Genomic DNA, 16,173 nt, shown 5'->3' with positions numbered 1-16,173 from the left:
GGTCAACACTAGAAGATACATGTAAAATGTACTTATTATCTTCGATATACGGTACAATATGGATTATCGTCGCTAGAATAAAGAAAACACCTACTTATTGATACAATTTACTTTTCCATACCATACATTTCATTTACAATAACAGTCTGAAACTTAAGAGCATATCAATTGACTCAAGAACACATACTTAGCAAATATACATACACTTCATACTAAAACACATGTATATGTATAAGGCACGTGTAAATTGTACTTGAAATGATTATAGCTACTTACATAAAATATACATTATGCTATTATTAAAAATTAAATAAACATAGTCTACTCCAAAATCATGATCAACAAAATATTAAAAAATGAACTACATAATAATATAATTGACAACGTGTAGGAGATACATAATTGAAAGTTCTTAATATTTCAGGATACTCGAGGATAGGTTCAAGCGAGTTTAAATTCGAATACAACCAGTTTCAGTCTTATTGACGTTGATAGACTCGCCCATGATCTTAGCTTGTCCCGCCCACGGCTACGCGCCGCTTGTCATTAGACCTCATCTTCTTAACCTCACGAAACCACCCTGTATTGATCTATGACAAGCTTGAGGTCAGCGGGCGGTATGGACATGGGCTTGCAGGCCTGGAGCATGTGGTGTAGAGATTCGTAGCGGCGAAGCGCGCGGGAGTCACCCACGACGATGAACTTGTGTCGCGCGCGTCACGCTCACGGCTAAGCGCCGCTTGTCATTTGACCTCGCCTTTCTTTTCTCACACCGTCCTGTATCGATCTACGACTTGTCTCAGGTCAGCGGGTGGTATGCACACAGGTTTACAGGCTTGAAGCATGCGGTGTAGAGACTCGTAGCGGCGAAGTGCGCGGGAGTCGCCCACGACGATGAACTTGTGTCGCGCGCGCGTCACGCTCACGGCTAGGCGCCGCTTGTCGTTCAGGACCTCGCCTTCCTGGAGGACAAAGGAAATTGAACCCTATGAAACCAATCACAGATTTGAATTTTTGTTTGAATCAAAATCTGGTTTTACCGTCTTTTCAAAATACAATCCTTAGTATAGATAATGCATATTACTGATTACCTAATTACTTACTAACCTTAACCTCCCTATCGCCGTCCGGCTGGTATTGCCTCGTGCACGAGTACACGATGACGTCCTTGTCCCGTCCTTGGAACTGGTCCACAGTGCTGGCTTCCACGCCGAGAGGTCCCACAGTTCGCCGGAGAAGGGACACTTGGTCTCTGTACGGTGCTATTACGCCGATGTTAGTCGGTTTCACGCCGCCCTAGGGGTTAAAAATAATTAAAGAAAACAATGACACTGGGCTACAAGCTATAGAAGACTCATAGCCAGGGTCAAGTGGCCACCTCCGAGATTTTAAGTCCCGGTTTCATAAATAAAGTACACAAAAGAATCAAAATACCTTGACAAGTGCATTGACCAAAGCCAGCACCACGCTCGCCTCGTCGCCATTCGCGCAGCTCCTTGAATGCGTGGGCGCGTTGACTTGTATGTCTAAGAAGACAGCCGCGTCATCCGCCTCTGGACTGCAAGCTTGCGATAGCCAGGGATAAGTGGCTACCTCGGATATTTTCTGCAAACAAAATTAAAAATAGGTATAAACAAAGCAGAGTAATTTTATTCCATTGTGTGGCTTGGTATCTATATATATAAAAGAAAGTCGTGTTAGTTACTTCGCTTATAACTCAAGAACGGCTGAACCGATTTAGCTGAAAATTGTCAGGGAGGTAGTTTAGAGCCAGGAGAAGGACATAGGATACTTTTTATCCCGTTCGAAATTAAAAAAAAAAGTCTGCTTATTTATTGCCATTAAGGCGGAACAAAGTTCGCCGGGTCAGCTAGTAGTCTATAAAAACTATTTTATTTAAATAACAGGTGTGTGCGCGGCCAGTAGTACGTTCATGCGGTACTGCAGGCCGGGTCGTTATTGGCTCTCTCCTATCGCCTGCAGGTGTGACGTCATATACCTACTTGCCTGCAAGTCGACGTCCAGACGGGCTCGAGCGACCGCGTCGTTGGCACAGAGCAGCTTGCCGTCATACGCGACGGTGTTAGCAAGCGCGGCTAGTGGCGCGTTCATTCGGTACTGCAGCGCTAGCGTGACGTAACCAGTCGCTATAGACTCTCTTCTATCGCCTGCAGGTGTGACGTCATATACTTGCCTGCAAGTCGACGTCCAGGCGGGCTCGAGCGACCGCGTCGTTGGCGCAGAGCAGCTTGCCGTCATACGCGACGGTGTTAGCAAGCGCGGCTAGTGGCGCGTTCATTCGGTACTGCAGCGCTAGCGTGACGTAACCAGTCGCTATAGACTCTCTTCTATCGCCTGCAGGTGTGACGTCATATACTTGCCTGCAAGTCGACGTCCAGGCGGGCTCGAGCGACCGCGTCGTTGGCGAAGTATCAATCATGGTATACCTACATAAATATTAATAATTCGTCCTAATAAATAAGTAGGTAATTAGTAATTATTTTTCTACGTTTTAGTATAGGTTTTTTGGAGTCGGTTTTATTTTTTTTTATAAAATTTTACTTATTTCTTGCTTTTTAGTTAACTAATTATTACCTTGATGTTACCACTGAAGGTAGGCAGTACACTGAGACCAAAAAAAATTGGTTCATAATCGGCGGAGATATTGCATATAAAAAAGTTCATCCCCAATTTTCCACCCTTGGGGGTGAAATATTTTCTTCAAATTCGCATGAAACCACCCTAATAACTAATAAATTATACGTGGTAAGTAGAGATCAGTACATCAATAAATAAATAAGGGTATTTTTGTTATCTGTCTGTATGACTGTATGTATGTCTGTATATGTGACTGTGTATCTGTTTGTAAGATAAATTTAATCTGAAGTTTGAGTTAAAAATTGTACAACAAAAATACGAGGTCCTCTGGCCAAAATAAAAAAAGAATATTTTTGTTGAGGGACTGATAATCAGTTAGAGTTCTTTTTATTGAGGTACTGATAATCCGTTTTTTGCTTCTTTAGCATTTCAGAATGCCACCAGTATCACCCTTAAAACCAATTGCGTAGAATCTTGTAACTTAATAGGTGACGTAATCGGTAAAATTTTATCTTGTATTTAAGTAGGTACCTATTTAATTTATATTATGTTATTGCTATTTATCTATGAAAATAAGACAAAATATATGTTTTATAAACACTTAAGAGTCATTTACAGTAATAGTCCATGCAAATAAAAGAACTTTGAGTTTCATTAACTACCTGGCCAGCAAGTTGTCGACGGCCGAGTGCGTGTGTGCCGTCACAAGGACCCGCATTTTCAGCGCCACCGCCATTTGTATCAGCACGCTCAAAGTCTGCGTTTTACCTACGACCACACAACATAATAAACATAAAGCTTGTGGTGCTATTATTGATAGCACGTGTGGATCTACAAAAAAATCTACAGTTCTTTGAAAGGAGATTAAGGTCCGGTTTCCACTAAGGCAGAGCGGATAAGTGTTTTGCATAACCAATCAGATTCCATTATTCAGGAAACCAATGAATCTGATTGGTTATTCAATACACTTCTCTGTTCCGCTCCGCCTCATTGGAAACCGGGCCTTAGGGTGTACGCTAAAAATTGCGCGTGCGCCCGGACGCGGATCGAAAAATAGTATGAGCAGTGTGGCGCGGACGCGTGCAACGGAATTCCACGATGTACTCGGCATGCGTGAGCCACGGTCCTGAAACTACATTAAAAGGCGGGTGGTCGTCGCTGGAGCAGATTCGCATCGGACGGGCATCTGCTCCTTGTACTCGCACAAGTTTTGATTTGTAAGATTTAGAATAAGAATAAGAAAAACTTTATTTGCCACAAAAATAAAACAAAAAACAGAACAAAGGGACTTAAAAGTATACACGTATATTTTGTGCCAAAAAGGGGCCCGCTCAGCATTAATCGAGCCACGCGTGCATGCACGCGTGCCCCGACGCTGGTTTTCAGCGGTTGACTCTCCAACCAACATTTTAAATTACAAAAAAGAGAAACCAATTGACTTCACCTATGTCATACAACAGTGCANCAGAGCAGCTTGCCGCCATAAGCGACGGTGTTGGCGAGCGCGGCCAGCGGCGCGTTCATGCGGTACTGTAATGCCAAAGTCGACGTGGCTGCATCGCTCATGAGACGGTGGAATAAACTCTCTTCCATGCCCAGTCGCCTAAAACAACCAATTTCCACCATAAATAAAAACTAAATGCTTATCAATAAGCTTTAATGACATGTTGCTGACCATGCATAATCCTATTGATGTAAATATATGGTCGACAAATTGAAAAGCATGCCTATTTTGATTAATCCACTGCAGTAGACCTAGAGACCGCCAAAAAACCAGTTTTGCAAAGAAATATTGCTACCACAATCGTTGAATCAGAAAAATACTAAAAATGAATATTTGAGGTCTGCTATACTATTAAGCTTTGAGCTAAGTATAAGACTTAGTGAAAATATAATACCTGGCAGCTCTGCTCCGTACGACTGGGGGCAGTTGGTCCGGGTCTCCCACCAGAACGAAACGCTTCGCAGCAAACAAGGGCCTCAGAACTGTACTTTGGAGGACCTGAAAATAATACAGATTAACACACATTGGCTCTTATAGAGATAGAAATAAGGTCCAATATCATTTATTTTATAAAACAAGAAGTTAGCTCTCATTATCACCTGAGTCGCTTCATCAACAATGCACATATCGAAGGTCGTTCGCGACAGCATGGTGTGAGATGCTCCTAAGCACGTCACTCCAACTACCTCCTGTAATAAAAATAGATTAGTGGCAGCATCAGAAAAAAAAATTGCATTTTAAAACCGATTGCAAAATGCAGAATAAAACAAAAAAATAAAGAAAATAATTTGCTTACCATAGAGTCGTAGAGTTTCTCAAGGTCTTCGGGCGTCTCACACTTGACGGCTAGTTCCTGCTCGCAGCAGTGCGATAAGTTCGCCGCCACTCGTGACTTGGGGCCCAGTCTCATTATACGGATGGTTTTCGGCAGCCTGCAAAATTATACAACTTTATGCTTCAGGTGACGCAACACCAAAGAATTTCGAGCGAATAATGTCCAAATGCAGTTGATATACGATGCAATTTAGTTATTTAATCGATTTATGTCCGTTTACACCATCAATTTAATAATTTTTAAGTGACCCCTATGGTAAGACATAACAGGCATTTTGTTTTCATAGGGGTCACTTAAAAATTAAGGATTGATGTGAAACGGGCATTACACTTTTGTTTTATGAAGTACAGTCGCTAGCAAATCAGACTACATTTTTAATGCAAAATAGAACCTAATTTCAACTACATAAGGTGCTGTAATATTTGCCTCATCTTTGATTAACTACCTGGCAAGCAAGTTGTCGACGGCCGAGTGCGTGTGCGCCGTCACAAGCACCCGCATCTTCAGCGCCACCGCCATTTGTATCAGCACGCTCAACGTCTGCGTTTTACCTACGACCACACAACATTGTAGCGTCAGCGTATACTGCATTTGTTTATTAGACAAAACACATCACGTCGGGGTCACCAATTTGGCTCCTGAGCAGGGAGACGACAAATGAAACAGCTGGATGCGTGTGCGATAATCAAGAGCGTAGTTTATTAATTATTAACTGCTTATATACTAATAAGATGTGCGTCAGTCGTGACGCGCGACCTACTGTGTTTTGTCTAATAAACAAATGCAGTATACGCTGACGCTACATCATAATAGACATAAAGCTTGTGGTGCCATTATTGATAGCACGTGTGGATCTACAAAAAATCTACAGTTCTTTGAAAAAATGCAGATTAAGGCCCGGTTTCCACCAAGGCAGAGCGGATAAGTGTTTTGAATAACCAATCAGATTTCATTATTTAGAAAACCAAGGAATCTGATTGGTTATTCAAAACACTTCTCTGTTCCGCTCCGCCTCATTGGAAACCGGGCCTTAGGGTGTATGCTAAAACTTGCGCATGCGCCCATCGGAATAGTATGAGCAGTGTGGCGCGGACGCGTGCAACGGAATTCCACGATGCACTCGGCATGCGTAAGCCACGGTCCTGAAACTACATTAAAAGGCGGGTGGTCGTCGCTGGAGCAGACTCGCGTCGGTCGGGCATCTGCTCCTTGTACTCGCACAAGTTTTGATTTGTAAGATTTAGAATAAGAAAAACTTTATTTGTCACAAAAAGAAAACAAAAAACAGAACAAAGGGACTTAAAACTATACACGTATATTTTGTGCCAAAAAGGCGCCCGCTCAGCATTAATCGAGCCACGCGTGCCCCGACGCTGGTTTTCAGCGGTTGACTCTCCAACCAACATAATTAAATTACAAAAAAAAGAAAACAATTGACTGAGAGATTTGACTTCACCTATGTCATAGAACAGTGCACCACTCACCGGTGCCCGGCAGGCCCCGCAGCAGCGCGTAGTGGCGCGCCGCCAGCGCCCGCAGCACGGCGCGCTGCTGCTCGATGTTGAGGCCGCGCATCAGCTGGCTGCCAGCCGGCCCACTCGCGGCTCCTCGCGTCCCAGCCCGCGCCCGCGTCGCTACACACTCACCGGTGCCCGGCAGGCCCCGCAGCAGCGCGTAGTGGCGCGCCGCCAGCGCCCGCAGCACGGCGCGCTGCTGCTCGATGTTGAGGCCGCGCATCAGCTGGCTGCCAGCCGGCCCACTCGCGGCTCCTCGCGTCCCAGCCCGCGCCCGCGTCGCTACACACTCACCGGTGCCCGGCAGGCCCCGCAGCAGCGCGTAGTGGCGCGCCGCCAGCGCCCGCAGCACGGCGCGCTGCTGCTCGATGTTGAGGCCGCGCATCAGCTGGCTGCCAGCCGGCCCACTCGCGGCTCCTCGCGTCCCAGCCCGCGCCCGCGTCGCTACACACTCACCGGTGCCCGGCAGGCCCCGCAGCAGCGCGTAGTGGCGCGCCGCCAGCGCCCGCAGCACGGCGCGCTGCTGCTCGATGTTGAGGCCGCGCATTAGTTTGCTGCCCAGCCGGCCCACCTCGCGAGGCTGTTTGGTCTCGTATAACGGGACGTCCTTGTCTATTATCAAACTGAAAACAAATTAAATACATCAAAGGATGTCTTGTGCGCCTTAAGGCCACGTCAGAAAACCTTCTGAAAAAGTTATATTGACGGATTTGTAACCGAGTGGCTAGTCCCGCCTTATTTTATCTCTGACTTCGATGCAGTTAGGGTTTTAATGCGACAGAATATGTTACAGTCACGCTTACAACTTGACGCAAGGTGCTGTACTGAAAATCTTGACTCATTCAACATAAAGTTAAAAAAGATGATATAAAACCTCTCACCTCCTTAGCCTTTGTGCTCTTTCGCTGTCATCCATTAAAACACCTAAGTTGGTCAAATTCTGTACAGTAGTTGCGTACGATTCGTATGTGTCTATGTGGAATTTAGTGCTTTTAGGCATTCTACGGCTTAGGTCTCTGGAAAAAACATCCTTATTATATGGTAACAGTTACGTAAACACAAACCTAAGTTCCCCACACAAAAAGTATAGGAATTATTCGTGATTACCTTTCTAGAAGCATGTGGATTTCGTTGTCTTTTAAGAGCGAGATTACTCCAGCAGCAATCCACGGTCTTTTTTCTATGCTCACTATGGAAAATTCACCTTCTTGGGGTCCTTTGGATTCTATACTTTTTACACTTTGTGAATCTACAACATTTTATAAAAAAAGTAAAAAATATGACACATAATTTATTAAACAGACAGGCATTATTACGTTTTATTTCAAACACTTACTTTCCATTTTCCTTAGGAACACATGGAGATATCTATCGCCAGATTCTTGTACAGACTTCAGAAACAAATTGGATGTACAGGTACCTCGTTTTTCCCTAAAAATAGTCAATGTGATTGGCAAACAATGACGACATAAGTTCTACGAGGGAATTTGGTTCTTAAAGGTTTATAAATACAATCCGATCGAGCTTACTGCACACCTCGTTGGAATGCGACTCTCCCTCCCACTTACCCGCACACCCCCGCGTTCGCCCCATTCGCGTTCGTACCAGAGCGTCGATATGACGTCACGGCCGCCAGTTGCGCAGTTAACTCTACCGGGTTGTAGTATTATGTCAAAGAATTATTTATTTATTTTTGGGAAACATACAGTTACAATATAATTTAACTTAGGTGCAGTAAGAAAACACATAAACCAATTAAGTTTCCACAGTTAAATATACACATAAAGTTGGGCAAACCATTATGAATAAAATTTTGTTGTAAAAAATATAAACTTAAATAAAAAAAAGTAAACAAAGTGACAAAAGAAAAATTATCAACTACCTAATTAATAAAGGAGCGAACTGCAAACATCACCTGACGCTCGCAATTTAGTTGCCACAAGACAAATCCCGGATTTGTTTTTTAAACTTACTTAAATTAGACCCAAGTATGTCTAATTCTTGGATTAGTTCCAACTATACTAATAACATTACCACATGCCTCTTCTCGACACTGTCAGTCCACAGCGCGTGCAAGGGCCTCTATCTTCAGTAGCACTGACCAATGTAAGAAATACTTGATGTGCGCAAGAGTGAGGTGGCCCAAAGCAGACTCGCGGATCCTTTGAGGCTGCTTACCGAGTACTCAATTTGAAAAGTAGAGTCAAGTATTTTAATACAAACACATACCTCTTCTCCACACTGTCAGTCCACAGCACGTGCAAGGGCGCGGTAGCTAGCTGCCCTCTCTCTTCTATCTTCAGTAGGGCTGTCCAGTGTAAGAAGTATTTGATGTGCTCGGGTGTGAGGTGGCCTAGTGCTGACTCGCGCAGTTTGCTTAACGGGTGGCTCTCAGATACGGACCGGCAGTCTGTGTGCCTTTAAAAATGAAAGTATACCTATTAATTTAATTACGATTGAAAGAAAAGATCTACAAATACCATTATGATCATCAACAGATCTTTACAGTCCACTGCTGGACTGTGAGCCTCCTCCACTATAGTGGAGTGTAGTAGGTATACATACATATATGGAAGTAGGTAGATTAGCTATCTTTAACACATTTCAAAGAAAAAACTCGACTGATGCTTGGCTTAATTGAGATTGGAGCGTCGGACTTTTTTGGGTAGACTGTACGATCAACGGAATGAGATGCTTCTTTATAAACATATTTTTTGTTTCTAAAATGTTTGGTTTCGTTGTTCTGTGACAGAAGTCTATTAGCCGTGCTAATACAGGAATGTGGGATTCTCAAAATCGACGTCTGCTTTTGTAAAACTTACCATAAGTGTAACGAACATAACGTAAGATACGGGCACTTGGAGCATACGCTCTCGCGATGTATCGGACCGGGGAGCTTCTGCTGAAGGAGAACCGACGCGTCTTCTATATCCACAAGCTGTTCTGTAAGATTATTGAAATCATTTCCTTTAGACTAAATTAATATGGTAAGGTAAGGATTATGAATGAAACACAAACACGAATTCACAAACATTACTATGAGGTCTCACAGTGCGCGTGGATGCACAGGGTCCCAAAACCTATCCAACCAATCACAGAGCTCTATTCAACGCTGTGCGTTCGACTTCGTATAGCGTTAATGCTTCACTCAAGTAAGCATCGTTTGTAAATACGGGTGACAGTCTATTCACACCTTTTTCAGTATTGCATGAAAAAGGGTTTCCCCAATTTGATTATTATTATTACGAATCCTTACCAGGGTCAACGTCCTCCGGCCCGGCTGCGAGGTTTTTAACAAGATTATTCCTCAGCAGAATTAGATCGCGTCGCTCGGGGTACCCACACGACACCTCGCGGAGTTCCACGCTGTTCCTACGATCAATATAAAAATATATTAACCAGCTGAACTGATTTTGATGAGTTTTGGTGATAAAGCCTGGTCTGTGAGCACGTAGAATTTTGTCCAATGACCCCAAGCTACCCATCCTTATCGCTCGCGCGTAATTAAATTGCTGTGCGGCGCCCGCAGTGAGTGTGCGATAACATAATTACGCGCGAGCGATAAGGATGGGTAGCTTGGGGTCATTGGACAAAATTCTACGTGCTCGCAGATCAGACTATAGACATAGGTTTAGTCTCTAGCTAGAATTGTGCTGTGGATTTCTTGGCGATCAAAATAAATCTTAAAAGTGTCAGTAATGGCGAACCCATTCTATCTCAAGTTATTGATGTTACTGTAAAAGCTCGAACTACGGTTAATGTTAANGTCCATTTCTTATTGTAAAGAAAAAAGCCTTATTGTGACGAAAATACTCAAAATTTTAATAAGGTTTCTTAGAAAAAAAAATTTTAAACAACGAATTGAAATTGATAATGTAAAAATCTTGAAAAAAATATTCTGACTTTGACCCTCAATATCTCCTAAACCACAAGTTTCCCAGGTATGGTCACAAAGAAAAAAATGATCCCCATGATGTGGAGAATAAGTAGTCTTCGGCTTCGGGATAGGTTTTTTTACACCCGTTATACACATAAAGTTGGGCAAACCATTATGAATAAAATTTTGTTGTAAAAAATATAAACTTAAATAAAAAAAAGTAAACAAAGTGACAAAAGAAAAATTATCAACTACCTAATTAATAAAGGAGCGAACTGCAAACATCACCTGACGCTCGCAATTTAGTTGCCACAAGACAAATCCCGGATTTGTTTTTTAAACTTACTTAAATTAGACCCAAGTATGTCTAATTCTTGGATTAGTTCCAACTATACTAATAACATTACCACATGCCTCTTCTCGACACTGTCAGTCCACAACGCGTGCAAGGGCTTCTGTCTTCAGTAGCACTGATCAATGTAAGAAGTACTTGATGTGCGCAAGAGTGAGGTGGCCCAAAGCCGACTCGCGGATCCTTTGAGGCTGCTTAGCGAGTACTCAATTTGAAAAGTAGAGTCAAGTATTTTAATACAAACACATACCTCTTCTCCACACTGTCAGTCCACAGCGCGTGCAAGGGCGCGGTAGCCAGCTGCCCTCTCTCTTCTATCTTCAGTAGGGCTGTCCAGTGTAAGAAGTATTTGATGTGCTCGGGTGTGAGGTGGCCTAGTGCTGACTCGCGCAGTTTGCTTAACGGGTGGCTCTCGGATACGGATCGACAGTCTGTGTGCCTATAAATATAGAAATATTTTCATTTATAACTAGCTTTCCGCCCGCGGCTTCGCCCGCGTGGAATTTTGTCTGTCACAAAAAACAATATCGCGCGCGTATTTGCTCACCGTTTAGACCTACCCTGGACTACGACAAACATTTTAAAACCAAAATCAGCTCAATCGGCCCAGCCGTTCTCGAGTTTTAATCAGACTAACGAACATCAATTCATTTTTATTTATATAGATATGATTGAAAGAAAAGATCTACCTCGGGTACGGGTATTTGGAATTAGATTAGGTATTCTTCAATACATTCAAAAGAAAAAACTCGACAGATGTTTAGCTTCATTGAGATTGGAGTGTCGGACTTTTTTTGAAAGAATCGACATCATAAAACAAATGCAGGTGTAGTCAATTTTTGTTTAAAAAATGTTTGGTTTCGTCGCTCGATGATAACACTTACCATAAGTGTAAAGAACATAACGTAAGATACGGGCACTTGGAGCATACGCTCTCGCGGTGTATAGGACCTGGGAGCTTCTGCTGAAGTAGCACTGACGCGTCTTCTATGTCCACAAGCTGTTCTGTAAAATTATTGATAACAATACCTCTTTTATTTAATAACAACATCTCACAGCAAGATTAAATATGGTAAGGTATTATGGAAACAAATACCCGTATTCACAAACTTTACAGTGCGCATGGACGCACAGGGTCCCAAAAACCTATTCATAGATAACACTTGAGTGACGAAGTGACACACACGAACCAATCACAGAGCTTTCAACGCTGTGCGTTCGACTTCGTATAGCGTTAATGCTTCACTCAAGCTGTGACTCAAGTAAGCATCGCTGGTAGGGCCCAAAAGATAAGGAGACATGTAAAGTGCCCCATAAGGGCTACCTTTTTCTTTTTTTATTATTTTCTATTGACGTTCATAAGTGCCACTTGTGGTCTAAACTGAATAAATATTTTTGATTTTGATTTTTGATTTTGAATACGGGTGACAGTCTATTCACACCTTTTTCAGTATTGCATGAAAAAGGGTTTCCCCAATTTGATTATTATTATTACGAATCCTTACCAGGGTCAACGTCCTCCGGCCCGGCTGCGAGGTTCTTGACAAGATTATTCCTCAGCAGAATCAGATCGCGTCGCTCGGGGTACCCACACGACACCTCGCGGAGTTCCACGCTGTTCCTACGATCAATATAAAAATATATTAACCAGCTGAACTGATTTTGATGAGTTTTGGTGATAAAGCCTGGTCTGTGAGCACGTAGAATTTTGTGCAATTACCCCAAGCTACCCATCCTTATCGCTCGCGCATAATTAAATTGCTGTGCGGCGCCCGCAGTGAGTGTGCGATAACATAATTACGCGCGAGCGATAAGGATGGGTAGCTTGGGGTCATTGGACAAAATTCTACGTGCTCGCAGACCAGACTATAGACATAGGTTTAGTCTCTAGCTAGGATTGTGCTGTGGATTTCTTGGCGATCAAAATAAATCTTAAAAGTGTCAGTAATGGCGAACCCATTCTATCTCAAGTTATTGATATGAAAACTTATTTTCATGCTTTCTTTTTGTATTATTAAATAATGTATTCAGTGGCAACAGGCAGCAGTGAGTAAAGCAAGTTTGATGCAAGTATTGATGAAGCCAGTTAAGCGATGATAATGAAAATTACACTTATTTATTTGTTTCAACTTACTTCAAATACAGCAGTAATCCTCGCTGCTCCGCCACCGCCGGGCTGTCGCCTCGCTGCAGCGCCAGCATCATGCCATAAAGCACCAGTTGCCCTCTGTGCTCTGCCGACTCGCTCGCCTTACCACTTTTCAGCTCTAATGGCACTGTCTCCAGCTTATTTCCTAAAAATATTACATTCACCGTAGTATTACCATCCAGATAATTAGTTTTAATCAATCAACACATTCATTATGTCACTTATTAATAAATATAAACCTTTTCTCTCATGTATGGCAACTTCTAGAGTGGCATCAATTTTCCCCTTCAAGCCAAGTTCTGGGCAACACAAGTTTTCTTCAATGTCCAAAACTTTGTTTACATGTCCATTCCATTTGCCCTTTTTATTTTGCTATAACCAAATGAAATATTACTTATATACAGTAACGAAAAAAATAATTAATTTTGGTCCTTCGAGCCGGACACATTTAGTGGCGCGAATTAATTCTTAACTGACTCATGTTTTAAAACACACATTATTAATATACCCACCGTTACTGATGGTTGCGGGTTTTTAGCTAAGTAAGTCTGCATAAACTCCGCAAGTGGTAAAACATATGCCTGCATATCAGTCCGACACTCATTTTCCGACAACCCTGCATCGTAAAGTAACTGGATAGATTCCTTTATAATTTTATCTACTTCAATATTCAACTGTTTTACATCATAAATATTTTTTGTTAGAGCTTTCTGTACCAGTTCATGTATTAGTGTTCCTATAGTCATCTGAAAAGCAAATTTCAAGTTATAGAGTAGAATAGAATAAATAATAATAAGCAAATTTACAGGTATGAGATGAATGAGATACAGTACAGGTAATAGACAATAAGGAATAAAATATGACATTTTAAGTGCTATAGGTACTTACAGCACTATTAGCCGAATCTATGCCCCTCCATCGTTCCTGCAACACTGCCTTGCGCTTACAAAACACGCCGGCGACGACACTCGTGGAGGAAACCAGGTGGTCTGGCCGTAACACCATCAGCCCAGAAGTATTGGTTACAGAGAACTTTCCAGAAGAATCACGGGAAGCTAGGATGCTTAGGATCTCGCCCTCCGATATTGGTGTGTCTAGCCTGAAATATAACCAATAAAAGTGTAATTTGGTTAACCAATAAACTTGTAAAATAAGTCTATCTGCACCGAAGATTTAATAGTGGCCATCATACATTTGTCTGTGAGCATGCACTGTTCTGCTAAATAATAATCCTTGGACATTTTACACGGCGCCTCTAGTCCCAAATTAAGCTAAATAAGACTAACCAGAATCCTTCAATGTAACAAGTGCCCTTGTTATTTCTGTCATTCTTTAGTAAAAGTTTCAGTGATGTTGGCTGTCGGGTCACACTTATGACCTCACATCTTTGCATTGATGTCAAATCAAGATCTTCAACTGTTTCCTGAAACATACAATATTGTCTGTAGTAAGCAGAAACTGATATAGTCAGCAATTACCTTGTCCCTTTAAAATAAAAGTGTCATAACAATAAAGTAGCTATTCTCACCTCTTCAATTTCATTTAAGTCCCATTCATCCATAAAATCATCACCAAAATCATCATGGTGACCAAAGTCTAGTGCCTTTTTGATAGGAGATGCTTCCTTCAATATCTTCTCAGGGGTAAGCAGTTTGGCTATTTTGGGTGATCTTCGAAGTTCTATGAGAAAAATAAAGTATGATTAAAATTATTATCAGGACCTGATGAATTCAAAATGTGGAACTGGTAATTTGATATTCAAATTGAATTGTAATAAATTAAACCTAGTATGAAAAACAATATACAAATAAGGTTTCCAAACCATACCTGTTGTGATTGGACTCTTCTTAGGTGTAATATTCCTTTTGGTACAAATATTATTAGCTGGTGGGGTACCATTTTTTACTGGTGATTTATCAAATACAGTTTCTTCATGATTCTTAAAAATTGATTTGACATCTTTTCTTGCTATATTATTTGTTGAACTATCTAAACTTGGTAAGTTACCAAAATCATCTTGGTAACCAAAGTCTAGTGCTTTTTTGATAGGAGATGCTTCCTTCAATATCTTTTCGGGGGTAAGCAGTTTAGCTATTCTGGGTGATCTTCGAAGTTCTAGAAGCATATTAAAAATATGTTTAAAACAGAGGTAAGAAAAAAATCCAATCTTAAGTTGGTAATATGAAAAATTACTTCAAAATTATACCTGTTGTAATAGGACTCTTCTTGGGTGTAATATTCAATTTAGCATCATTTTTTGCACCACAACAAATATTATTATCTGGTGGGGTACCATTTTTTCCTGGGGATTTATCAAATACATTTTCTCCATGATTCTTAAAAATTGATTTAACAACTTTTCTTTCTATATTATTTGTTGAACTATCTACAATTGGTGAGTTAGGTGTATTTTCTCTTGAACTCACAAGAGACAATGTCTTTTTCGGTGAGCATTCAAAATCTGAAAAGTTTACATGGAAAGTTAGTAAACTGAAGACTAAAGTGTGTTTGACTGAAACACAAATTAGTTAATAAATGTTAAATCTTACCTGATAAAGGACTCTCCTTTAGTATATCATTTCTAGCAGCTTGTCTTGTAACATTGTTTTTGCCAAAATCTATGGATTGTTGTTTAGCCTCTTCAATGTTAAAAGACCTTTGTATTTTAACACTATTTTCCTTCTCAGGTGAGGAAATCTTACCTGTGTGCCTCTTTGGTGGAGTTTTCTGTATATGAGATACCTGGATCTTAGCCTTTTTATGTATTTTATCATCATCATTGTTTTCATAATGAACAGGTATATCAGATAATTTATCTTCTGTGTCACATAGATCTATTTGCACAGGTGATGGAGCTTTTCGTTTTTTCGGTAAATTCTTACTATTGTCCTCCTGTTGTGGAAGAGCCTTTTGCGATAAAACTTCATGATTTCCATTAGCTTGACTTGAACCATTAGAAGTATTTTTAAAAAACTGAGTAATACAGTTTTGATTTTTTGGTAAGTTGCCTTGTTTTGTCTGAAAAATTGCATTGGAATAGTAATATAAATTAATCAAGGAATCATTCCTTAGATAATTCCAATGTAGTGGTTTAACTTATCATTACCTTTTTAAGACTTAGAGCTTTGGGCATTTTAATATCGGGTGTGAACCAAGGATTAATAATTATCGATTAAAATTAACGCATTTTATCTTGGATTAATAAAATAGATTTTAAATACTAACTACAAAAAATGCAAAACACAACAAAAATTCCCGCTCGCGTAACCCTGACACATGACATTAATGACAGCTTACAGCTGTCATCCAACTTCTTTTTTTTGCATTTTTCACGGTCTTGGAAT

The 16,173-nt window shown here is 41.1% G+C and overlaps 1 protein-coding gene across 1 annotated transcript; it reads right to left on the bottom strand.

Annotated features, from left to right (window-relative positions):
- Nucleotides 1-84: 84 nt before the first annotated feature.
- On the bottom strand, nucleotides 85-16,095 carry Dna2 (DNA replication helicase/nuclease 2). Its single transcript, XM_028320221.1, has 26 exons — nucleotides 15,936-16,095; nucleotides 15,379-15,847; nucleotides 15,036-15,290; nucleotides 14,657-14,944; nucleotides 14,358-14,509; nucleotides 14,116-14,252; nucleotides 13,718-13,928; nucleotides 13,342-13,575; nucleotides 13,069-13,201; nucleotides 12,815-12,974; nucleotides 12,186-12,301; nucleotides 11,565-11,685; nucleotides 10,931-11,119; nucleotides 7,788-7,882; nucleotides 7,559-7,700; nucleotides 7,333-7,467; nucleotides 6,908-7,074; nucleotides 5,383-5,488; nucleotides 4,899-5,034; nucleotides 4,702-4,791; nucleotides 4,497-4,600; nucleotides 4,057-4,201; nucleotides 2,195-2,248; nucleotides 1,435-1,605; nucleotides 1,108-1,296; nucleotides 85-962 (listed from the first exon to the last, which is right to left on the bottom strand). The coding sequence occupies exons 1-26, from the start codon at nucleotides 15,960-15,962 to the stop codon at nucleotides 768-770; spliced, it is 4,221 nt and encodes a 1,406-aa protein (XP_028176022.1). The 5' UTR covers nucleotides 15,963-16,095; the 3' UTR covers nucleotides 85-767.
- Nucleotides 16,096-16,173: the final 78 nt, after the last annotated feature.

Source organism: Ostrinia furnacalis, unplaced genomic scaffold, assembly GCF_004193835.3.
Source record: "Ostrinia furnacalis isolate ACB-3 unplaced genomic scaffold, ASM419383v2 OfSCF7365, whole genome shotgun sequence".
Lineage (NCBI taxonomy): Eukaryota > Metazoa > Arthropoda > Insecta > Lepidoptera > Crambidae > Ostrinia > Ostrinia furnacalis.
Note: the sequence above shows the minus strand (reverse complement) of the source record. Positions and strands in the feature narration are given on the sequence as shown.